This window comes from Phoxinus phoxinus, assembly GCF_949152265.1.
Source record: "Phoxinus phoxinus genome assembly, chromosome: 13".
Lineage (NCBI taxonomy): Eukaryota > Metazoa > Chordata > Actinopteri > Cypriniformes > Leuciscidae > Phoxinus > Phoxinus phoxinus.
This window is the reverse complement of record NC_136888.1, coordinates 14,599,137-14,620,248: the sequence shown is the minus strand read 5'-3', so window position 1 is coordinate 14,620,248 and position 21,112 is coordinate 14,599,137. Positions and strand designations below refer to the sequence as shown.

Sequence of the window (21,112 nt, the reverse complement as noted above, 5' to 3'; positions counted from 1 at the left end):
TAGATTTGTATTTCCTAAAAAAGAAAAACTGGCAAAAACTTTTCATCCATCTGTCAATTTGGGGCATTTGGGTTTTCCCTAAAGTGTTTTTTTCAGACTAGTAGAAAGAAAACATCCAAAATACACTTTTAAGACCCTCTCACCTTTGACTAATATGTAAAAAAAAATTTGAACCTGGCTTTATTCAATGTTCAGATTTTTGTCCTAGAAATGTATGCAAATTAGTGCATATTAGATAATTATTAACATAATTAGATTTCTCATTTGCATATTTAAACATTTCCGAATATATATATATAAATGTTAATCTGTTGACATAAAAAAATATAATATTTATAATACATATATATATATATATATATATATATATATATATATATTTTTTTTTATGTCAACAGATTAACATTTAATTCACGACGCCGCCCCTTTCCGGCGTGTATGGTGCTCGCGTGTCACGTGACCGCCGTCGGTGGAAGCAGCATGGCGTGCGTGAGCGCGGAGCTCCTCCAAAAACTCTACTTTATTTGCACTTAGTTGGTCTTTATATTCAATCTATCAAAGGCGACGTGAACGTATTGAAAGCTGGAATAACACTCGCAGCATGGACGAAGGGAATAAACTCCAGTTCCCGTCCCTGCCCGCCGCCAAAGAAGAGCAGCTGGTATGTTATGAACATTAGCGCAGTGCTAACAACTGCTGGATCACAGTCACTCTTCAATATGTCTTTTTTTAAAGCATTGCCTGTCTTACTAGTATGTGACAATGCATGAATAAATACAGAGGTCTTTGCTGACATTTTAATGGATAATATAGCTCTTTAACTAACTATTTGCGGTGAGCGGTTAGCATGTACATCCAGTGGCAGTGTAACAGTTGCAAGAATAACAACAACTCAGAAATCTAGTCTACTCAGAAAGTCATATACTGCAACATATCTCATTAAAAATGACGGCCTGTGTAGTATTTATTATGATACGCTGAACAATGTGTGAATAATCCGATTAATGAAATGCATTACCTTTTATTTATACGTTAAAACCTACCAACCAAATTATTTGTCACTTATCTCCATTACGAGACTAATATTGAGTAGTCAACAACAACCAAAATTAACTGGCATTTTTAGTTATATAGTTATATATATTTATAGATTACCAATATATTTAATGAATCATATTTAATTGGCAATATAGCAAGCTTACTTCTAATACTTGTAGCTTACCTTTAAAAAAAATAAGTCTTCTGTGGAAGCATATTCTATGCAAACACAAAGACTTGGTCAATGCATTGCAAAGTATGATCCCTATTGTATGCACACTTAAAGTGCTTCCATGCTTTATTTAAATCTAACTTGAGAAATAAACCAGTGTAAACATGGTGCTGTGTTTATAGTGATACATTTTCTGTGTTTTATTACTGTAAGAATGCTTGTAAAAACTGATAATCTGATTTTTCAATCCCATTTCTGCAGGACTGGGCGTATCCAATGAGAAGAGAGATGCAGGTGATCATGAAAATAGACTTTGCACATGATTGTATATCATTATGTATTGTTATGGCTTTTGTACAGTACAGGATATTATATACACTTTTTATATATAATTTTTTTTTTCGTCTTGTGTCTTTACTGTCAGCACTCAGCACCTTCAATCTAATTGTTTTTTGTATATTTTGCGAGTCACAGTGTAAAATATGTTTCATATCTCATTCTCATCAAATGATCACTTTTACTGAAACTAAATCCGATGTAATGATTTAGGAAATCCTCCCAGGCTTGTTTCTTGGGCCCTATTCAGCTGCTATGAAGAGTAAGGTACTGTAGAGATGATCGGTTCTCATGCATCATGATGAAAATAATCTGTGCCTGGTTTCCTGTAATAATTCATCCTCTCTTTCAGCTCTCAATGCTGGAGAAGCAGGGCATTACTCACGTCGTGTGTGTCAGACAAGACATTGAGGCCAACTTTATAAAGCCAAACTTTCCCCATAAATTTAGGTATTTCGATTTCTGGTAGTCTTTTGTTCTATGCACATATGCAAGTTGTACTCCATATAAAGGTCTACTATTTCTAACAGCTGGTTTACTTTAATTCTTTGTTTGTAGGTACCTTGTTTTAGATATAGCAGATAACCCTGTGGAAAATATAATTAGATATTTCCCAATGGTAAGAAGGCCTTTCTTTATATATTTAGTTATAAATGCCTTTTATTTGGTGTGTGTCTAATTATGATTACCTGATTTTCTCTCTGTAGACTAAAGAATTTATTGATGGATGTTTAGAGACGGGGGGTAATGAATGTTTTTCCATATTAATCTTGTGTAGTAATGGCAGCATTGATACGAGTACAAACTTTATACTAAATAAATATACATTCAATACTAGATTTTCTCATCCATCTTGCACATTTTTGTGTTGCAGGAAAGGTACTTGTTCATGGAAATGCAGGGATATCAAGAAGGTATTTCATGATTATTAAACATTTTTTAATTTCTTTTGACTGTCTGTTTTTTGGATTTTTTAAAATAATTACTTTTGGGGATGTGGTTTGATTTTACTTAATACATCTAATATTGTATCTATATTATTATTAATTTTGTTATGTGTTTTTTCAGTGCTGCCTTAGTTATTGCCTACCTTATGGAGACATTTGGTGTAAAATACAGGTAATAGAATTTATTTTCATAAAATATTAATACATATTAAGCCAATTGTGGATGCACCGATATGAACATTTTGGCCAATACCGATAATTCTTAATATTTGAAAGCCGATAACTGATATATTGCCAGATAAATCAAAATTGTATATAATTTTTTCTGATTACAAAAACAAGTCTCATCATTAAATCCATATCCCAAGCACACAATTCTAATGATGATCTCATTATAATTTTATGTAGCCTATATGACAGACTTTCCCTGTACATGTTGCAATTAACTGTATTTTCCTTTTTGAAGTGATTTCAATCATATTTCAAGCAATTCAAAACCATCATGGTGAACAGTGCACATCTGAAGTGTCTCAGCTGAAGGAAATAATCCATTATTTATCGGCTTTAATATATTGGCCAAATTTTCTGATCGGGCAGATAACGATAATATTAAAAATGAGAATTTATCGGCCGATACCAATATGGTGGCCAATATATCATGCATCTCTAATTGTCATATTTTTTTTATCTTTACAGGGATGCCTTTAGTCATGTACAGGAGAGACGGTTTTGTATTAATCCCAATGTTGGCTTTGTTCATCAGCTACAGGTATGAGTTTAAAGTAATCTCAGCGTTAATAATTAATTCAACATTAAGTGCTATATAGCTGTTTTATATACATACATGCATAATAAATGGATGTTCTCTCTGTTTTCATCAAGGAATATGAAGCAATATATCTTGCAAAGCTAACCATCAAGATGATGTCACCCATTCAGTTGGGCAGGTCTTTCTCCATCCAAGCTGGGATGCCAGGTAAGAGAACAATATTTGATGGCCCAGTGGTCAGTTTGTAATAGTTGAATTATTTCTACTAGTGATGCATAGTATAACGGTACCGTATCCAGTCCCTCTAGGATTTAGCATTTCTGCGATCGCAGAATTAAACGCAAAATCAAGCAAAAAAAAATTGTCTAGCATGTTTCTAAATTGCTGCAGATTTTCGGCCTAGGCACGTCGTGTGACGCCATCATAGCGCACATTCAGCCGAAGCCCACTTCGAAGTAGGCTACATGCGTTAAATCGTTAAACTTCTGTTTGTGCCGTTGCTTTGGCAATGCATCTGTCACTACCAGTCAGTCAACCACTACAATAAGTGTTCACTCACTCACTCACTCACTCACTCACTCACTCACTCACTCACTCACTCACTCACTCACTCACACACACACACACACGCTCTGAGTGACATCGTTTCCATCAATCAGTTCAGTTTATGAACAGTGCTTGTATGCTGCATAAAAGTGTCTCGTGCACTCTGTAAACAACCCCAAAATGTAACGAGTGAGGGACACGCTGAATGAAAATGTAAATTCCCTCTCTGACAGTAGGTGGCGCTTATGGAGCAGCAGTAATATAGCGGTTTCCAGAATACTTAAAAGGATAGTTCACCCAAAATTGAATATTAGCCCATGATTTACTCACCCTGAAGCCATCCTAGGTGTACATGACATTCTTCTTTCAGACGAATACAATCGGAGTTATATAAAAAAATGTCCTGGCTCTTCCAAGCGTTATAATGGGGAGTCAATGGGTATATTTTTTTGGAAGTCCTTCAGAGCTTATCCATCCGTGATAAAAAGTGCTCAAAACTGCTCTGGGGGGTTAATGAAGGCCTTCTGAAGTGAAGCGATGCGTTCGTGTAAGAAAAATATCCATATTTAAAACTTTATCGACTAAAATAACTAGCTTCCGTCAGACGGCCGTACGCAAGCCGAGTTACGCTAAAAGAGTAACCCGTGACGCATGTAGGATTTGAGTCGATAAAGGTTTAAATATGGATATTTTTCTTATACAAATTTTTCCAGAAAAATTGCAATTAGATTCCCCCCCCCCCCCCCCCCCCTCCCCCAAATCGTGCAGCTCTAATCGGGTTGAAACATTTGTTTACTTTATACATTTAGTGTATTCTTCAAAAGTAGGCTACTGTTATGTTTAAGGTCCTTTTTGTTATATTATAAAATAGTAACATAACCTTGTAAAGCCTGAAATATTTTTTGTTATTTTTATTTTTTTACTTTTAGACAAAATATAAAAAAAAAAATTTTTTGCATGTTTTGTTTTGTCATATATTTGATACATCAGACTTTTATGGTCTGAATATAGTGAGAATATAGAGGGGGCAAACAGTTATATTGATTTTATTCAGAGGCCAAAACTGAGCAAAAATAGCGATTTGGTGCAGTTATTTAAATGGCCAAAAATGTAAATTTATGAGATCTTTAACAGTATAGTAGACTACTTGCATAAAATGCATATACATATAATTTGTCACTCTACATATCCTAATAATATGTCTTAGTAAGATTATATTTAAATTCTTAGTTTTACACATTTATAATTTTGCACTCTATAATTCTTATTGTGAAGGGCAAAACATAATGCAATAGGACTACAAGGACAAATTGAGAGATGAGCAAATAAACGTTGCTCAAAAGCCTGTTGTCTCACATTTGATACATAATATATACAAAATTGATTGATAATATACAACATTTTCTAAAGGGAGAGCAGTGTCCCCAGACCCCCCTAAAAAAAGATGCCAGCATCATTATTTTATTTTCACACAGAGATGAGGTAGGTGTATTAGTTCAATCTGTTTATCCAACAGTGAAAGTTTAAAAATGGGAAAAAGCACTTCTAGTGTTTTTTGCCCCAAGTTTGCATGCCTGTTACATTAAAACATATATCTTAATATTCTTTTAGAGTCTGGTTCTTAATAAACATTTATCTTGGTATCTTCATTTTAAAGGCCCTTTATGCTACAATGCCAGAGATATGGAGATCTTGGTAACACTTTACAATAAGGTTCATTAGTTAATGTATTAACTAACATGAACTAACCATGAGCAATACATTTGTTACTGTATTTGTTAATCTTTGTTAACGTTACTTAATAGAAATACAGCTGTTCATTGTGTGTTTATGTTAGTTCACACTGCATGAACTAATGTGCACAAGATTTTAATAAAGTATTAGTAAATGTTGAAATTAACATTAACAAAGATTAATAAATTCTGTATATGTGCAATTCATTATTAGTTCATGTTAACTAATGTAGTTAACTAATGTTAACTAACGAACCTTATTGTAAAGTGTTACCGAGATCTTAAAGGGATACTTTAAAATTAAAATTCTGTCATCATTTACTCACCCTCAAGTTGTTTCAAACCTGTATTCATTTATTTCTTCTGCTGAACACAAAGGAAGATATTTTGAAGAATGTCGGTAACCAAACAGTAGTCTGTACCCATTGACTTCCATAGTAGGAAGAAAAAAATACTATGGAAGTCAATGGGTACAGACTACTGTTTGGTTACCGACATTCTTCAAAATATCTTCCTTTGTGTTCAGCAGAAGAAATAAATGAATACAGGTTTGAAACAACTTGAGGGTGAGTAAATGATGACAGAATTTTAATTTTAATGTGAACTGTCCCTTTAATGTGGCTCCATGAGTAAATTGGTCAATTGCACACATTTTCAGTGTTCAAAAACAAAATGTGGGTCACTTTACATTGTTTTTTTAATTTATTTTTATTTTTTTAAGAGGAATATCTGAACAACAAATAATGTTGAAACTAGAAATGTATCAAGTCCCCCTGTGGTGTAAATCAAGCTTTCAATGTTGTTTATATGTCTGTGTTTTTTTTAATATGCTTTAAGACAAACCATGTGCAAATTTATGAGTCAACATCATTGCAGAGTATTTGCTCCTTAAAACTGCGGTGACAGTCTCAAAAATGCAGTTTGAAATCGCTGGTGTTGTCATGTCACAAACTACCTTGTAACCAATCACGTCACTGGGTGGATCTTTGAGCTGGTGTGAGTGGAGGCGGGGCTAATTAGCATATTTATAGAACCACGTATACTTAATGAGGCAAGGATGTAGAGTTACATTCAAGCTATTTAAGTCATGATGGATTTTTTTTTAAGGAAAAAACTTATAAATGTGTCGTTTTGGGGATCAAGGATGAGTTTTAAGGTATAAAATGATCGACTACATGGGGATTTTAACACAATTGCATATAATACCTGTCTGAGTGCCATAAATATATATATATATTTTTTTTCAAAGTTTGCATGCATGTAACTCAAAGTATTAAAGAGATCTCAATATCCTTCTAGGTTCTAATTCTTAATAAACTTTTATTTTGGTCTCTTCATATTTAAGGTCCTATAGGGTTCAATCACAGAGATATTATAAGTAAAGAGTGGCAAAAAAATGTTTCTGAAGTTTACATGTCTGTAACTTGAATTATATTAAGATAAATTTTTTAGATTCGTACTCCTTTGAAACTTTTCCTTTGGAATCTTTATTTGTAAGGCCCTATATGGTTCAATCCCAGAGATATTGGGATCGCTGTGTAATTGAACCCTTTAGGTAGCTTCAGAAGCTGTTTAAATGAACAACATCCTTTCTTTCAAATATCCCTAAAACTGATTCAAATATAGATTCTTATAAATGCATGTTTGAGAGCCAGTTAATGTGCCTTAACCATTTTTGGAACTCAGAGAGGCATGTTGTATGCAATTGTTTTGATAGAGGGGAACAAGACACATTTCTAGTTTCAACATTATTTATTCTTCAGACATTCCCCTTTAAATGCAACGGGTATCAGGTGTATGGTTTTTGACCATTGAAACTGTAAAATACAACAAATTCCACATTGAGATATATTTTTGAGCTGCATTGAGATCCCCATGTCTATGGGATTGAACCATAAAGGACCTTAAAAATGAAGAATTTAAAAGAAAAGTTTAAGCACCAGAATCTAAAATCATATTGAGATATCTTTAATACTTTTTGAGTGACAGGCACATCAACTTTGGAAGAAGAATATTTATGGAACTCAGGTTTGTTCTATACAATTGTGATAGATTGATGGTATATTTCTAGTTTCAACATCATTTGGTGTTCCGATATTTCTCTTTAACAGAAAAAAAATATCAACTGTTTGCAAACTGACCCATATTCATATTACTAATAAAATAATGATGCTGCCATCTATCTAAAAATATTAGCAAAATAAATAGAGCTGGTTTATTTGACACTGAATGACCCAATTATATTCCACAGCTCTATTAATTTGTACATATTCGTGATATATGAAACTACATTATTCTTAAATGCATTTGTTCACACTGACTGCCTATTATCTTTTTTTTTTTTTTCCTGCAGGAAGCTTAAAACGAACATTAGAAGAGGATGAAGATTTTGGGAGTATGCAAGTTACAGCAGCACAAAATGGATAGGCTTTACTAAAGTGCTTTACCACAGTGGACTTTTCTTTTTACATTTTTATTGGGATTAAAAATGTAAATATTTGTACAGAGGTTGGGAGGGAGAGACTGCTCCTCGTGACCCTTGGAGCTGGGGATGGTTTGATATTTTTTTTCTTCTTTTTCTTTTTTTGAGCTGTATGCACTGAAATTTTTTGCAGTTTTATAGTATTTAAAGCATTTTGCATTTGCAGCGGGACAGTATTGCAATAATGCACTTTTGATACTTGAATTACTGTTATGTTTATGGACAGATTTGGGTTGGGGAGAGGGGGTATCAAAGGAAAGCGACTCACTGCCATAGAAATGAAATGGTAGGATGAATCCGTCGTTGTGTAAGGAATGAATAAGGAAAGACATTTTGCCATAGAATTAACATCCCACTGCTCAATAAAAGATGGCTACTTACACCATGAGTTTTCAATGTTATAATTCCCTGGTGGAAAGATATGTGACTGCTTATGATACAAATGTTGGGTGTGGATAGATTTCAAATGATAATTCAACTTCATTGAAATGCAATATAAACTTCATATTTTATTGTTTCTAACCCTTCACCCACTTGTCATTCAATGGTTTGACATCAATTATAAAAGGAAATACAACATCACTGCCACATATTTAGTTGTTGACCGACAGATGACAAAGTATTTAGATGCCCTTTATTTGTCGGCTTTTAGTGCAAGTACAAAAATAAAGGCATTTAGCGTACAAAGATGTGCTTTCATTATATCAGGATATATTTCTAAATAATTTATTTACGTTTGACACAACTAATGATTCGGCATCACCAGAGGCTAAGACAAGCAAAAACTGAGAAAATACATGAGCATAATAAATAAATGTAAACCATTTTTTTATATTAACGATCTTTACGTTGAAGATGAGTACCTGCAAGAGAAATTGAAATAAGATCAAATAAATTCAATACCGGACTCACTCCTTGCATGAAAACTGTGATTTGAGTTTTTTTTTTTTTTTTTTAAAGCATAAAGCACAAACAGCAGCATTAGCATGAAGTAAAAGAGGGAAATATGCCTTAAACGGTTTTGTAAATTGTTTGAAACCGTTTCTGTAATTAAAAATGCTTTCCCTCTAACAAAAACACATGTATAGAAATCTTTACATTAGAAAATATTCAAGTACATAAGCCCTTCTTCTTTAAAACAAAACACCGTGTAAACCACATATTCTGTATATGATCAGATCTATAGCTTTCTCTACAAGTGCTTGATGTTGACTTTTAGAAAGAACGTTCATGAATATGCTCATTGTTCTGTCTTGTAGTGAATTCAAAATGCTTTTTTCACAATATTTTGTTATTGTTACTTGTCACCAAATCATCAAGTTTAATGTTTTTCTTTTTTTTTGCTGGCTAAAAGTGAAATCTTGGAGGTAGTCTGATCTAAGATTCTCATAGAATAGAAAAGATCAAGAGTTCTAAAGCAAACATTCTGTTATGTTCAAGATTCTTTTGGATTCAGTCAAAGAACCGGCACTGCATGTAAGCCTCATCTGAAGAGGAGTAGCCAAACTTTTTATAAAATTCCACATTTTTCGGCGCACACTCCAGTGTTACTTTGTAGCACTGCAATTTTTTGCTGAGGAGAGTCAATGTTGATACCAACCTACAAAACAAACAAAATACGATATTCAAACATTCACTTTTCATACAGATGAGTTGAAAAAATACAGTATTCCTTAATCATGCAAAATTAGTGTTGTAATAGTGTTTTTAAAACCCAAACTCACAGTTTTCCCAGCTGTTTTCCTCTGCACACGTCACTCACAACCACTTCTTCCACACGACCCCTCTGCCAGGACAAAAAAAAACTAAATTATATGTGTTCTATGAATATATGCACTCTGAAAATACAAATTTATAATGTATTAAAGTACCTTTGCACAAGCATGGATGAATTTGTGCTCTATGATAAGTGTTGCTGTGGCAACAATTTGTCCAAGATTCGTGTCTTCCACCACTATGACATAATAGTCTCCAGATTTCTTCATATGTTCAAAATTTGCTGAAATGTTTTTAGAAAGTGAGTTTTTATAATTTATAAAAAAAAACAAAAAAACATATAGACCTTATGTAGCCCGCCCGCTTTTCAGTACTGCGCTCGTTGTGTTCTGTCTTCCGGTTCATATTCCCACAGTATGAAGGTAAGATCTTACGGATTTATGAATGAACCGCTCATTTTAAAATCTTCCCGGTCTACTGACTCTTCAAACATAACAATGCTCATGATAACTTTTGTTAACTCTACAATACGTAAATGCACTCTTCGACAGTGATGCCATAGAAATATACAGAGCTACAGCAAAAACGGACGTTCAAACAACCAAAAAAAAAAAGATGCTTAAGCTTAACGCTTGTTTCTCTGGCATATAAGGTCTGTATGAAGAACTGTGAGATGTTTAGAGTTAGAAACTTGCAGAACCTTTGAACTGTTCTTCTGTGACATCCCCAGCCACTGTGAGCTGTGATAAGACCTTGTAGAAGCCTAAAAAAAGGCATAAAAGACAAACATATAACATGATAGTTTGTGTACTAAAGTACTAAACATGAGTGGGCAGACCAGTACCTCTGTCTAGGTCAGCAGTACAGAGAGGACGGAGGACCAGACCTTCTCCAGGCTGAGACGGAGAAATGGGAGGCGAGAAGGACACGGTGTTGCTGCTCCAGTCCAGCTCTTGGATTAGAGAAGGATCGAACAGGGGCGTCTCGTCAAGCAACATTCCAGACGCCCTATAATATAATGACATGTTAGACAAATTTATCACGGATCAGGACTCCCTGTCAATAAACGTGTTACTGGTAACATTTTATTTGGACTTTGATCATCCAAACATTTACAATCCAAAGTCAAACTTGTGTACAGCTGCAGGTGCCCGTGTATGAAATCATTTTGTAATAAAATGGAGTTGACTAAAACCATAAATAATAAATGTGTGTTACTTTTTAAATAACGTTCACTAAAATAGTCATTTAAATAAATCAATATCATAATCAATAAAATAAGATTTAATTTTAAGATCCTAGTTGCCAAAGGAAACAATTCTCATTTAGTTGAACTTGAACTGAAATAATTAAAATGAAACTATAAATAAATATAACAAAAACGCTAAAGATTAATTTTAAACTTTAAAATTAAAACGGAAAATATAAAAATAAACACTCAAAATCATTAATCAAAACTATGATAGTATCTGAATGGTAAGAAGATACCTTATCTCGATCTTTCTTTTAGAAGTGTGTTGTGTAAAGTGTTTGAGTAAATATAATTACTGTACTTAAAGGCTTAGTTCACCTAAAAATAAAAATTCTGACATCATTTACTCACCCTGAAGTTGTTCCAAACCTGTATGAGTTTCTTTCTTCTGCTGAACACAAAGAAGATATTTTGAAGAATGTTGGTAATCAAACAATTAATGGTAGCCATTGACTTAAATAGTATGGACCAAAAAAAAAAAAAACACACTATGGAAGTCAATGGGGCCCATTAACTGTCTGGTTACTGGCATTCTTCAAAATATCCTCTTTTGTGTTCAGCAGAAGAAAGAAACTCATATAGGTTTGGAACAATTTCAGGGTGAATAAATGATGACAGAATTTTCATTTTTAGGCGAACTATCCCTTTAAAAAATCCAGACCAGTGAAATTATGGCATCGTGAACTATCCGTTTAACTGAAACTTGAGAGTCTGTAAGAGGCTGTTGTGTCGACCTTGAATTATTACAATATTGAGGCGTTCAGTTTTATTTCGATTTTAGAAAATAAACGTGATTGCTCTCGTCCTCTCAAATCAAGTTTCTTGTTTTTCACTGGCATGTCTCTTAGGTGTTCAGTGTTAATCATCTTTAAACCTACATTCATTACGAGTACAACACTTAAGTACTGTTAAAATCAAATACTCTAACCTCTACTCTATACTCTAAGTCTTAAATCTAATCCCAGACAAAAATGCCTGTTTTAGCTGTTTTAACTGAAAGCAACTGATATCTTAAAATATGTCAGTGCCATTGTTTTGTCTCAAGATACACGAGTAATTTTTTAAGGCACGTTTATAAAAGCTATTTAAATGTCCTAATTAAATCTTAATCTAAGCCATGAAACCAGGTCAATAAGACTTTTTTTTGGAATTGGTCACATGTAACTTGTAATGGTGTCATTTTGTCTGTAAGGTACCTGAACTTTTACTCAAGTATAGTTTTCAGGTACACTTTACACCTGTTACAAACCAAAAATCTATGTCATCTTGTACAACATCCTTAAGTCTGTAGTCTAAGTTGTGTTCTCTTCATTTTCAAGAAAAGACAATATTTCAAGTAATGAACCAAAATAATAATCTCAAAGCAGTTTATGGCAGCCCCTAATAAATTAACATTTAAATGACAAAGGTCACAATTCAGTGTTGAATAGAAAGTATTACGTCCAGGAAGTGATCAGATTAATTTCATATGCCTTTCATTAAAAAAAAAAAAAACCCTACTGTTTTCTGGGGACGAAATCATCCCACATTCCCAATCTGTAACCAATATGTTCTGATGGTACCTGTAATACCATCCATGTTCAATTAAATGATAAAAGAGCTCGCGATCAAACTGCTTTAGATTCGTGTATCTGACCTCGATTTGTCATTTACTTACGGAGACATTCGGATATTGACAGCTTTTGCTTTTCTAAAATGTTTGAATGAATCCTGGCACCTCGATTCCAGTTACAGTGATCCTCAATGTTCCAGCATGACATACACTTCCTCCTGCGTTATTATTTTCCCCCACACGTATTCTAACGAGCCCCGCTTGTCACCCAATCACTGTTTGCTGTGGTTGGTCCGGTTTATAATCGACTTCTCAATTGTCCAATCGCAAACTTGCTGCAAGTACATCTGACCAATCATCGCAAATACTGATCAGATAAAGGGCGGGACCTGTGCGTCTCACTCCCTCTGTCTGCGTGCGTGGAAAATGACGTGGCGCGGGGTTGAACGAGGGCGTGGTGCAATGACGTTCATATCCGTCTAGGAAAAAAAAGAAAGATGTTTAGCAGGATAAACGTAAAGTGTATAAACTGGTTCTGTGAACTTAGACGTGTTGAAAATGAAAACTGACACCGTCTGGTTCGACAAGACTCAAGATTGAAATGAAAAGGTTTAACGTTATGTATTTACTACCCACCGTGTAACCCGTGTTCGAACGAACATCTACAAATATTACTGTGGTAACGTTAGATAATTTTAAGTTATGGCCTAAATACCTCACGGTGAATACCGACACACTGATTTAGTTATGTAATACATGCTCTTTACAGTGTGATATTGACTATAGTATAATGACATTGTCAATTTATATGTTACTTGCATAAATATTATTCCAGTCAGAATACACAGCTAATTTTGAATGGTTTTCAGTTGGAAAGAATGCAGAATGGTCTAACGTTATAAGTAGTTTTAAATGACTGCTTTGTTGTAATATATATCTACCATCTAAGCTGTGCTAACCAGCACAACGTGTCTTTGACCCCTGGCCTGCCCTAGGTCTTGTCTTGACTTCTAAGGACAGGCTGTGTAAACTGCATACTCAGCAGCAGTTACTGGAATTCATCTCTCTTCCTTCGCTTATTGATTTTCTCAAGTGTCTAAACAAAAATAAATATTAATCATCTTTTCAAATGTTTTAAAGCAGATATCTTCTGTTGGATGCGACTGTACAGAAAGGACCAACCTGAAATTTGAGAAGGAAACACCTACCATTGATCGCAAATCCTTCCATGTGCCTGCACTATGTAAGGTATAATATCAAAACAGACCACAAAGCAATCAATAATTCTAATAATTTGCCTCAGTATTCCTTATGAAGGATATTTAAAAAATGTAATACCTATAAACCAACCATTCTGCTCATTTAATATTTGGAAATTCCATTTTTTCCAATCCAAAAAAAAATGTATCCATTCTTGCAATACCATATCGAACATTTTAAAAATATTTTTCAAAGAAATTAGCAAATAAGGCTTAATGGTGTGGCTTGTCAATATGGTGCACACATTTAATGAAATAATGATGGTACAGATATAGACAAAGCACTTGTGACAACAGTGATTCCATAATGCGTCTCCAATTACTGCTTAAAAATGCTGCAGGCATACTTAATAAGCTCAATAACTTGCATGAAAAGGGAAGCCGAGAGACAGCAGGTATTGAATGAACCTTGCGGGAAATAGGGAGGCTGAGAGCACAAAAAATGCTTGCAGAAAGCTGATATACTAGTTCACATGACTATACCATGGATCATTACATTGAGTGAGATACAAATCATTGAAATACAGTCTGTTTGTCTTTAACCCCTTATCAAGCGCCCCTATTTTTGAGAATTTTCTGAAAACGGCATACCCAAATACAAATGTCTGTAGCTCTTAAACCCTATGGTCCACATTCATAATTCTTGTCTTTTTTAAAACTAGACAATTGAAACTTTGTTACCCAAGAGTCAATTTTAACTCAAAGTTGAATAGGAAAAGAGTAAAACAAGGTAAATTGACATGAAAGTGACTTACGATTTCTTTGAATGAACTTAACTTAGGGAAAAATTGATCAGACTTTTATGTCAAAGGCATGAAAACACCATAAAGATAAAATTGAATGTCTGGACATGTTTTGAGTCAAATTTGAGATTGATACTGCCAAAAATGTAGTTTCTGTAAGCTTTTATTGATGAAAAGTATAGGCGTCCTTTCCAAAAACCTATTTGGAGACTCCAATAGACACCTGATAACCAAATGACATAAGAGTAAACAGTACATACTACATGCATGTATATCAATTCAAGACTGTTTTGCCCATCAAACCACACAATAAAAAACTATTTCAGCAAAACATTTTAACATTTTAACAAAATACCCTTTATTTTGATCAATTCTAATAGCAAAAACAGTGAAATAAAACGTCTATCATTAAATGTATAGCCTAGACATTCCAGAAGTGACCGTTTTCCAACTAATGTATAATATATATATATATATATAAAAAATAGTTTTAGAACATTTGTAATTAGAACAGTGTTTTTTACTCAAATAAATTACAGTAAACGGATTATTATAATGGATATCCTATTACTTTCTGCTGCTCTTCGTCGCTTCTCCTCTCCACCTTCTTCAAAACACCACCAAAGTATTCTGTAGTCGACGATCAATGGTAGAGATGTTCAGATATAAGCTTTGGATTAAATCCGTGTGTTTATATACTGTCTATGGTTTATTCGAACTCCGTGGGCAAAACAATGCTATGTGTGTGTATGTGTCGGCGCACTATGTGTGTGCGCTCTTGCGTGTGGAATGGCGAAAGCGCACGTGTGAATGAAAAGTTTGCGCTTTGTTCTTGTATTACACGTTTCATGCAAGCAGATTCGTCAATCACTGCATCGATGTTGGTTGGTCAATACTCCCATCAATCAAAACTTTGCTGACTAGACATTGGCTGGCTTTATCCAGGCTTTTATCCAGTTGAAAACCGAGGAGCGCGATTGACAGTTCGCGCATCCGGTAAAATGCTCTCTTTTTGTTTCAGTCAATAACAAAGCCTGTGATTGAAGGATAGACACGAGGGAGGGCTCAATTTACCCGGAAGATTCCAAACTACGGGGGAGATATGGCTTTTGAACGTTGGAATCGATATTTCATTGAAAATGAACATGATGGATTACTCTAACTCAAAACGCTCATGTAAACAAAGGAGGATATTTCGTTTTTTTCCCTATTTTGTTGTTGTTTTGGATTAAACAGTGGGATGCATTTTGAAGAGTAGACCCTTACATTGAAATGTATGCTGGTGTTTCTTGGATTCGTCCGAACTGATCTGAACCATACGCGATCAAAGATAAGTATTGCCGTTCATTGTGTTCATGTTTACAAGGTCAGTCAGTCAGCATTTAATTTAACCCTTTCCTCTCTGGTGTATTGATTGCAAAAACAAGCTCAGAACATGATTCTTGAGTGTTTTAGCTTTCAAATGATGCATAGTTTATGATAGTTGATTGAATATTTGTTATAAAACAAAGCCGATAAAAAGTAATAAAAGTTTAGCCACGCCCCTTCGGCCCGCCCGCGGGCCGGTGCTTGATAAGGAGTTAATGCCTGTACATGGCCAACAAAAATTATATTTTGTATGTGATTTATTAAAACAGAACAATGTAACATTGTCACCCTATTTATTGTGTGTACATAAAATAATTTATGATGATATATTAGTAAATCTTATAGTAATTTTGGTCACACTTTAGATTGGGATACAATTCTCACTATTCACCAACTATTAACAATAACATTTGCCTCAATTAACTCCTAATTACTGCTTATTAATAGAGGTAGTTTAGGTAAGGTAGTTTAAGTCTAGGTATTGGGTAAGAAGTAGGGATGTAGAATATGGTCATGCAGAATAAAGCATTAATATTTGCTTTATAAGAACTAATATACAGCCAATATCCAAGGAATATGCATGCTAATAAGCAACTATTGATCCTAAACTAAAGTGTTACCAGAATTGTCTGTTCACTCTTGTAATATGACCATATGAGTAAAATGCAATTTTTATAGACAAACTTCTGGTGAAACTTATAATAACTGTATATTTTAAATTAATTATAGAATTATATTATGCCCCCAAAATTTATATCAAACTAATTCAGTAGATAAAAAGGACCCTGGTAAGTTATTTAATGCATTTACAAGTGCAAAAGTAACCTTGAAATAAAAATGGATAATTCTAGCTTTTAATGGATTATTAAAACTCACACAAGATCGACCAATAGAAAACAACAACCATCCAACTAATTCCTACATTTTTTCTAGTTTGAGAAGCCGTTTCACTCAGATATTTGTCACAATAGGGAAGAAAAACAACTTTCCATTTCCAGCCGACTTTAATCAGTTGTTATGCAAAGCAGTTGCTGAGTTGTTTTGTTTGGATGTTTTTAATGTGTTGCTATGTGATTGCTAACTGGTTCGAATCAAACGTGCAAAAATCTCTATTATATTTAAGTACTAACAATGTTTGTCTTTAAACAGGTTTTCCAAACACATCGCCATCTGCTATTGGTCGGTCAAATAGATAATCCTGTCCTCAAACTCACGCCACTGGTTGAGTCAGCGTTGCCATTTTGGGCTTGTCGGAATGCTTAAACAAATACATCAAAGTTTTATAGCGCCAAAGAGACAAATCCATCTGCAGATGCTTTACTTTCTTGTATCTGCATATTAGAAAGTATTTTAATACGAAAAAACACACACTTTGTTTTTAAAATAGCATCAGACAATTAGATTTTTCTCAAAGCACCTTTGCTAGCCCATAACACAGACACCCAGAGCACCTCAGCCGTTACAGAAGCCGTCCAGATACTGATACAGATCAATGGAGAGAACATGAACACAAGAGCCATGGAGCCAGAGACTTCCCGCTGATTTAATTACAGACTTTCCATCACTCAAAGAGCCACCGTTCTGAAGCAACATCAGTAGCATCTACACTTGAATGATGGTCATGCGATATTATCGGCCAGACATGTTGTGAACCGGTGCAGACAACGGAATCATTATGACTGCAGGAGTCTTTTACTGAGAGCCTTAAACTTCCTTATTACCATAAACAAGTCTTGGGGGAGGTGTTAAGACTGTACACTGAAAAAAAAGTGCTCATAAAATGAGGGTAAGGCTTGTATGGCTTATGTCTTACAGTTTGACAACACAATCAAATGAAAAATTCATGATGTCCATGGTTGCTCTGCTGTGCATCAGATCGATAGCACAGTAATAGCTGGCATATCTGAGACTTGCTGGGCAAGATTCCCTCTCTTTGATAAACTGTGCCATGTTAATGGGCATACTGAGTTACTGTCCTCTTTGTGCAGGGAGATGATTTTTCACTAGCATACAGATAAAGAGTACAGATTTGTGCACATTTGTGATACAGGAGCTTGTTCTCCCAGTTGTCTGATCCTGTTACTTCTTCCAGCTAAACATGCTTCACTTCTGCATTGTGCGGTCTGGTGGGAATCCAAATTTAGTCCAAGTATTTGATAAAGCAGTAACATTCTTGTAATTCATGGGGCAGGAGGTTTAGAGGTGAATAAATGATGCTGCTCAACAATTTATGATTCAAAATTCACTATAAGAATACATTTTGATAATGATAATTTAAAATAGTAGTTAATGCTAAAAAAAAAAAAAAAGTAAATTATTTATTATAGTTTTCTGGAATGAAACTAATGCATCTCATCGCAGCCTTTTATTCTAACATACTGTTTTGTTTGTTTGTTTGTTTGTTTGTTTGTTTGTTTGTTTGTTTTTTAGGTCAAGCCATCAACGGCAGATAAACTTCTCATCAGTAGCCTACTGTAAGTTTATTTTATTTTTTTGCTCAAATGGGCTTACAAATGGTTTTGTAATCCTTTTCATCCGCTTCCCAGCATGCATTGGGGCATGAATAATTATGGTTGTATTGTTTAACAGTTTTCCAGGCTATTTTGTTGTCATCTTGTGTTACCTATTAGTATTGTGATTACTTTAAAAAAATTATAAGTTAGGTTATTGTTAAGGCCCTTTCAAACCTGGAACGATAACTATAAAGATAACTTTAAAGGAACACTCCACTTTTTTGGAAATAGGCTCATTTTCCAACTCCGCTAGAGTTAAACAGTTGAGTTTTACTGTTTTCGAATCCATTCACCCGATCTCCGGGTCTGGTAGTAGCACTTTTAGCATAGCTTAGCATAGATCATTGAATCTGATTAGACCGTTTGCATCTCTCTCAAAAAAATGACCAAAGAAAGAGTGTTGATATTTTCCTATTCAAAACGTGACTCTTCAGTAGTTACATCGTGTACTAAGACAGAAAAGTACAGAAAATGAAAAGTTGCGATTTTCTAGACCAATATGACTAGGAACTATACTCTCATTCCTGCGTAATAATCAAGGAACTGTGCTGCCGTACCAGCAGGCCCAATGATATTACAAACTTTGTGCCGGTCACGTTGGAAGTTTCCTAGCTGGGGACTATTTTCAGGCGCTGTGTAATATCATTGCGCCTGCTGCACCCATGGTACGTTCTGGGCGGTAACACGGATGTGCGGCCATTATGGAGGCACTCGGATGTAAACAACAGCATGGATTCCACTGTTATGTACTACTGAACACATTGTTACACTAATAAACCACGGAAAAAACATGTGGAAGCTACAAAATCATAGAAGGACTTAGTAAGCAGGAAAGAGCGTGAAATTTTGACAAACTAAAGTTAATATGTGGTAAAGATCTGAACGAGCTAGCTTCTCTAGGCCTTACTGCAATTCCTCCTTCTAGTTATTATCCCGACATAGGCTACGTTCAGATTGTCAGTCCAAAAAAGCAGATGAAATCTGTTTCAAGCTACATCCATATGTGGTTTGAAATCCTATTCAAATCACATATCAGCACATCAGCTTCAGTCTGAACGCTTTGATCGGATTTTCCGTGGTATGTGACTCTCACGCCACGTAAAATGTAAACGTCAGACGTTGTTATAGGAAACATGCTGAAAGTCGCTGCCGAAACAATGCTGTGTTGTTGCAAAGTGCCGGACAAGCAGAATTTTTTTTTTTTTTAACCGGCGCAGACAAGAGCGTGGAAAAAAAGCTGTACACAACAGCCTCCTACAGTTCTGCCGCAGGCTTAAGACGCAGCAGTTCAGCGTGGCGGCTACACATTTCCATGTTGTAAAATTTGAATAAGACAACATGTCTATTGCAAATGCAAACCCCTCCATCAACTCAACGTCATGGCCATATTCCAAAGAGCTGCATGGACACACAAATCGGATCTGAACAGTTGCGATACACAGTGTGGACATCATTTTAGATCAGATTCCAATCGGATACAAAGATAATCGGATTTGGACTGACGTTGTGAATGTAGCCATAGTTAACTACGTCAATATTTTAGCCATAGTCAACACTACACATGTGGCTGATGATGTACCTCTCTCAACCACAAACTCCTTCTTTCATCAGTTTTTTGCACTCTTCTCTTTAACTTTTGACAGTCTATAGAACTCGAAATGTTTTTTCCCGATGCGACTGATTAGTACAGACCAAAACTCGACCATTTTTCAGCAGCAATAATCAGCCAAATTTCCGAGTCCATTCAGTTCAGTGGCATTGTTTACGTTCAGTGCCTCCAAAATGGCCGACTTCCGGATTGATGACATGTAGTGAAAACCCTCTATTAGCATCCTCACCAACGTACAATATTGTTCTGTTTATTCTGAGCGCGCTGCAGTTCTGTCGACTGCCGCTTTAAATGCTCGAGCTCTTTAAAGCAGCATGGATTCTGATTGGCTCGTTCATCAGCTGGAAAATATTATTTCAACATTTATAATTCTCATTAGAAGTTTTTATTTATCCCTTAAGACTGAACAAATTAAACATGTAAATAAACAGAACAATTTACATACATCTCCTAAATTCATATTCACTTAAAATTAAAAAATACTTTCATAACATCTACTCGCACTGTAAAAATACATGCAAAATGTTGCCTTTATTTTTTAAGTTCTACAACCAGAAGGGAAAATAATATTATAAGAGAAAGGACCGAACGCATAACAGTTCTTCCTTGTTCTTACATGTGTAAGATATGAAGAGCCTCTACACATTGATCTGATCAACATCTTTTAACAGATCACAAGAGAATTCATCACTCCATCTCTTGCGTGCCGTCCTGCTGGCCTCACACGTGTGTGTGTGTGTGTGTGTGTGTGTGTAGAGTGAAAAAGAGAGAGACAGATTACAGTGAAAATGAATGAAAACAAGATGCACAGGATGCTCTGCTGAATAATTCATTGCTACAGTAGCCTGCCTGTGATATTAAACAAAAGAGAGTAAAATATTTTAATACTTGAGAAATGACATCATCTAATGACTTCACGGCCATAATGAATTATTGAATTTATTTTGTAATCCATTTAGCAGGCCGGAACTGCATGCCTCTGATATTACTCTTGATATTTGATACTTTCGGGGTGGATGTGGACCCCTGGCCTGACCACCATCTGAAATGGGTGTCAAAAATTGCTTTTGCGCCAGG

The 21,112-nt window shown here is 34.9% G+C and overlaps 3 protein-coding genes across 5 annotated transcripts in view; 2 read left to right on the top strand and 1 right to left on the bottom strand.

Annotated features, from left to right (window-relative positions):
* Positions 1-388: 388 nt before the first annotated feature.
* Positions 389-8,953, top strand: styx (serine/threonine/tyrosine interacting protein). 2 transcript variants are annotated; one of them, XM_079632129.1, is made up of 11 exons: positions 389-661; positions 1,472-1,504; positions 1,760-1,813; positions 1,899-1,996; positions 2,105-2,165; positions 2,254-2,290; positions 2,421-2,460; positions 2,615-2,665; positions 3,190-3,262; positions 3,376-3,469; positions 7,895-8,953. In XM_079632129.1, exons 1-11 carry the CDS (start codon positions 602-604, stop codon positions 7,966-7,968), a joined length of 675 nt encoding a protein of 224 aa, XP_079488255.1. In that variant the 5' UTR covers positions 389-601; the 3' UTR covers positions 7,969-8,953. The 2 variants fall into 2 exon arrangements, with proteins under 2 accessions (XP_079488255.1, XP_079488256.1); XM_079632130.1 differs by lacking the exon at positions 7,895-8,953 and adding an exon at positions 5,219-5,304 and having other exon boundaries at positions 439-661.
* Positions 8,954-9,350: 397 nt separating this feature from the next.
* gnpnat1 (glucosamine-phosphate N-acetyltransferase 1) lies at positions 9,351-20,298 on the bottom strand. Its single transcript, XM_079632131.1, has 7 exons — positions 20,273-20,298; positions 12,649-13,022; positions 10,584-10,747; positions 10,440-10,502; positions 9,895-10,022; positions 9,748-9,809; positions 9,351-9,623 (listed from the first exon to the last, which is right to left on the bottom strand). The coding sequence occupies exons 2-7, from the start codon at positions 12,654-12,656 to the stop codon at positions 9,476-9,478; spliced, it is 573 nt and encodes a 190-aa protein (XP_079488257.1). The 5' UTR covers positions 12,657-13,022; positions 20,273-20,298; the 3' UTR covers positions 9,351-9,475.
* Positions 13,026-21,112, top strand: part of wdhd1 (WD repeat and HMG-box DNA binding protein 1) — a 32,420-nt gene continuing 24,333 nt past the window's right edge. For both annotated transcript variants that reach the window (XM_079632107.1, XM_079632106.1), the window contains exons 1-3: positions 13,026-13,152; positions 13,684-13,791; positions 18,344-18,387. In XM_079632107.1, coding sequence (XP_079488233.1) covers positions 13,772-13,791; positions 18,344-18,387 — 64 coding nt within the window. In that variant the 5' untranslated portion in view covers positions 13,026-13,152; positions 13,684-13,771. The remainder of the gene's footprint in view (positions 13,153-13,683; positions 13,792-18,343; positions 18,388-21,112) is intronic.